At 45.7% G+C, this 4,718-nt stretch overlaps 1 protein-coding gene across 1 annotated transcript in view; it reads right to left on the minus strand.

Annotated features, from left to right (window-relative positions):
• NNT (nicotinamide nucleotide transhydrogenase) overlaps nt 1–2,855 on the minus strand; it is a 44,704-nt gene extending 41,849 nt beyond the window's left edge. The window contains exon 1 of the mRNA XM_014964901.1: nt 2,661–2,855. Within this exon, the coding sequence (XP_014820387.1) occupies nt 2,661–2,811 (151 nt within the window). The 5' untranslated portion in view covers nt 2,812–2,855. The remainder of the gene's footprint in view (nt 1–2,660) is intronic.
• Nucleotides 2,856–4,718: the final 1,863 nt, after the last annotated feature.

The raw sequence follows: 4,718 nt of genomic DNA on the forward strand, positions 1-4,718 counted from the left end.
AAAAAAAAAAAAAAAGAATGGTACAGAAGATTAAACAAACACCTGATCCTTCTTCTTATACAAGCAAGGAGATACAAAAACCCCATGGAAATTAAGCGAGAACGTCTATGGTTTACAAATAACGCACAGCTTATCTAGAGAATTAACTGACAATAAACTGTTACGGATTTTAAAATTCTGCAAGATTTAGAGAACAAACAGGATATCTTAAGAACGAAGCATCAAAATAAAAAGGACGTTAAAAATCCCAAGACAGAGAGGGGTAAAAGTCAGAGCTGTAGCACAAACCCATCTGGCAGTGTATTGGAAACCTCAGTTGGCCACTCCGTAAGCACCTTTGGGTGCTTGGGCTTGGGAAAGTTTTGCATTTGTTTCTGAAGCAACTGGTGCTACTGAGTGACTAAGATAGGCTACAGGAATACTTGTTTACTCCTATTTGAAAATTCCCATGTTTCTAAGAAACAAAGAAAATAGCAGCAAAATAAACAGCAGTACAAAAAGTATCAATCCTCCAAGTTCACTGTTCAACTGACCATCTCTTCAATCCTCATGCAGCTGTTATTCTTGTACATAACATATCCTGGACTAAATTAAAGCTAATCAGAGAGAACAGAAGTAATAACTACAGGCTTAAGAAGAACTACTGTGACTTTTCAAAAAGACTACTTAGTATTACAGTGATTTTACCAAGTGTAACTATATTCAAAGATAATTTCTAAAATTAAGAATAAAATGTAGTTATTTCATATGCTGCTAAAATTTCAATTCAAGAGTGCTGTAAAAGTGTACCAGGCAACAGTACTGCTACTGATTTGTCATTCAATGGCCATTTTATCCTTTATTTGTCCTCTGCTCAATGACAAATCTCATGTTACCAAAATGAACTATAAGCGACAGCTTAATTATCAACCAAAAGACTTACCAGACTTGTAATTCTGTGCATTAAATAACTGCATTGCATGAATACTACTCGCCCTTAAATAAAAGCTTCCACATGACAGATCTGAAGGGACAGCAATGAATGCTTGAACCCATGACACTAATCAGAATTCTCTGATCTGAATTTTTGGAAAAAATTCTGAAAAATGATTCATTAAAACAAATGAATGCACACACACAAACAGACGAGCATACTTATTTCAGTAAAGCTGAAGAGATCTTTCAGTTCCATGATCAAATTTGTGGTCAAAGTCAAACAAAAAGATGATCCAAACTCAAACAACAAGGGCACTTACCTGGGACATTTGAGAAAGAGCTTAGAACCTGGTTTTCTACACCCCAGGTTAACACTCCCAACCAAGGGACAATTTGCCATACCAAACCAGACAGATGTCTCTTTCATTCAAGTATTTAATATGGAAAAAAAAAAAATAAATAAAAATTGGAGCACCACAATTCATAAGATGGCAAAACTATTACCTGATCAGTTCTGACAGACCTTAGATCCCTGGGCTGTCAGTCAGAGTAAAGAAATTCAGGTTTCACCGTGCAACTGCGGTAAAAAGCCATGCAGTACAGATTATCAGGGGCCCTCAGTGTGAAGAAACTCCTCCTCCACATTTCTTCAGAGGCTCCAAAACATTGGCTCACCGATTTGAAAGGACCTTGAAGTGCTCCAGCCACTGTTAGCATTGCTGGAAATTCCACCCAACAAAGGCTTCTCGGAGTTATACAGTCTAATCTTGTGTCCTGTGTTATCACAACCAGACACTTCTGTTCACAAACACCACTAATTTTCTTATACTCTAAAATATCTAATGCAGTTACCTACTGTGTATGGTGGGAAGAACAGAACATGATATGTACAATCAGTCTAATACTCCACATTAACCTGTCGCAGACTGGGAAGACCCTAGATCTGCACTGAAGCAAGGTCTCCAAATTCCTTCAGGAAGACATGACCCATTGCAGGATAATGGGCAAAAATATCATTAAGAGAGTTTTATGTATGCTCCAGTCTTCTAGCTGAGCTGTCAGTCTATGCACAAGATACAATAGAGCAAAAAATGTCACTTCTGATTTTCATATACCAGTCTCACATCATAAACTAGAACCAAGGATGCCCTCATCCCCTTCTTGTTTTTTTTTTTTCCCTGAAAATACCTGAACCTGTCTGTTACCTGCTCTAAAACTGAATTAGTGCAAATATGCCAACAAACCCTACACATGAAGATGCAGATCAAAAGTTCTTCAAGGTGGTACAACACAAAAGTTTCCTAAACAAGGTTAAGAGATTTTTAAGATGGGATAATTACATCGATATATAGTCAAGCTTGCAGATGCTGTCTTTGTGGGGGCTGTATTTTCACCTGCCTGCACACAAAGAGTTGCAGTAGCAAAATGTATGGGAAACGCAGAGATTTAACTATGAAAAGCTTTTGTTGAAATGCTTCCTACAAGTAAGCTGTCAGGCAGAGCTCTGATCTTCACTCATAAAAGCTATTTGGATCCAAGGTAATCATAACAAACATCTTCTATATTAGCCCTTTAAAACCAGTATAAAATTGCACTGCACCTGACTCAAGTATGCTGCTGACATGATTTAAGAGTCTTATTTTGATTTTCAGTCATTTCTGTACTAATGCATATCTGAAAGAAAAACTCAAGCTATCTTCACATTTTAAAACAAGCGATTGTTTACAATAGTTTCATTAGTTTACCTGGCTTTGGAGCTGCCTGAGAGTTGAGCACCTGGTGGGTTCTAAACATTCGCAAACATGGCATCTTTGCAGAATGCACCTTGGGTGGTAACACATTGCCAAAAACAGGGGTTGAGCACCCGCTAACAGCAATCCGCAGAAGGCTCGCCATTTTGCCCAGACCTCACAGCAGACTCCTTGCCACGTATGGAATCCCTGCCGCACACGTAAAAACAACAGAAGTTATTAATGACACTAGACAAAAGGTATGTAAACTCAGCAGCTTAAGTCTGGTCGACTGCCAGAAGCCATGAGATGATAATTTCTACCCACCTTTTCTTCCTAGCTAGAAAAGAAAATCAACTTCTTTTTCAAGCCGAGCGTGACAGCTACCAAACTGAGGCGACAAGTCTCACGTTACAGGCTGACCTCGAGATCGTATTTCAGTGACTCAAGGCCACCTTCCCTTCACACCGCTGCTCTGAAGCCCGCGCCCCGAGGAACCAGACAAGCAACTCACACCCCAGCTCCCACGGGAGTCACCCCCAGAGGGACGGCGGCCCAGGGGGGCTCGGGGCAGGCCCACGGGGGACTTGGCAGGGCCGCCCTGCCTGGCAGGTGGCCGCCGGCGGAGGGAAAGGCTATTGGCCTGAAATCCCGCCAGCCACTAACGCGCCGTCCCGTCCCCGTCCCCTCCCCTCCCGCCTCGTCCCGTCGCCGCTCACGGCCCATCGCTCCCCGCCGGCCCGGCCCACACGGCAGCGGTCCCGCTTCCCTCCTGCCGCTATTTATAGCCCGCGGCCACTGACTGACCTTGGGCGGGAGATTTAACTATGAAAAGCTTTTGTTGAAATGCTTCCTACAAGTAAGCTGTCAGGCAGAGCTCTGATCTTCACTCATAAAAGCTATTTGGATCCAAGGTAATCATAACAAACATCTTCTATATTAGCCCTTTAAAACCAGTATAAAATTGCACTGCACCTGACTCAAGTATGCTGCTGACATGATTTAAGAGTCTTATTTTGATTTTCAGTCATTTCTGTACTAATGCATATCTGAAAGAAAAACTCAAGCTATCTTCACATTTTAAAACAAGCGATTGTTTACAATAGTTTCATTAGTTTACCTGGCTTTGGAGCTGCCTGAGAGTTGAGCACCTGGTGGGTTCTAAACATTCGCAAACATGGCATCTTTGCAGAATGCACCTTGGGTGGTAACACATTGCCAAAAACAGGGGTTGAGCACCCGCTAACAGCAATCCGCAGAAGGCTCGCCATTTTGCCCAGACCTCACAGCAGACTCCTTGCCACGTATGGAATCCCTGCCGCACACGTAAAAACAACAGAAGTTATTAATGACACTAGACAAAAGGTATGTAAACTCAGCAGCTTAAGTCTGGTCGACTGCCAGAAGCCATGAGATGATAATTTCTACCCACCTTTTCTTCCTAGCTAGAAAAGAAAATCAACTTCTTTTTCAAGCCGAGCGTGACAGCTACCAAACTGAGGCGACAAGTCTCACGTTACAGGCTGACCTCGAGATCGTATTTCAGTGACTCAAGGCCACCTTCCCTTCACACCGCTGCTCTGAAGCCCGCGCCCCGAGGAACCAGACAAGCAACTCACACCCCAGCTCCCACGGGAGTCACCCCCAGAGGGACGGCGGCCCAGGGGGGCTCGGGGCAGGCCCACGGGGGACTTGGCAGGGCCGCCCTGCCTGGCAGGTGGCCGCCGGCGGAGGGAAAGGCTATTGGCCTGAAATCCCGCCAGCCACTAACGCGCCGTCCCGTCCCCGTCCCCTCCCCTCCCGCCTCGTCCCGTCGCCGCTCACGGCCCATCGCTCCCCGCCGGCCCGGCCCACACGGCAGCGGTCCCGCTTCCCTCCTGCCGCTATTTATAGCCCGCGGCCACTGACTGACCTTGGGCGGCCGGCTCGCCCTCCGCCGGCCCAGGCCCGCCGCCCCCCACCGCCACAACGGCCGGCGGCCATGGCACCCGCCCAGGGGCAGGGGGGGAAGGAGGCCCGCATCCGCCGCCTCCCCGCCGGGGAGCCCCTTCCCGCGCCACCCGCCTTCTCCAC

The sequence above is a fragment of the Calidris pugnax genome, unplaced genomic scaffold, assembly GCF_001431845.1.
Source record: "Calidris pugnax isolate Ruff unplaced genomic scaffold, ASM143184v1 scaffold273, whole genome shotgun sequence".
In the NCBI taxonomy this organism is placed as follows: domain Eukaryota; kingdom Metazoa; phylum Chordata; class Aves; order Charadriiformes; family Scolopacidae; genus Calidris; species Calidris pugnax.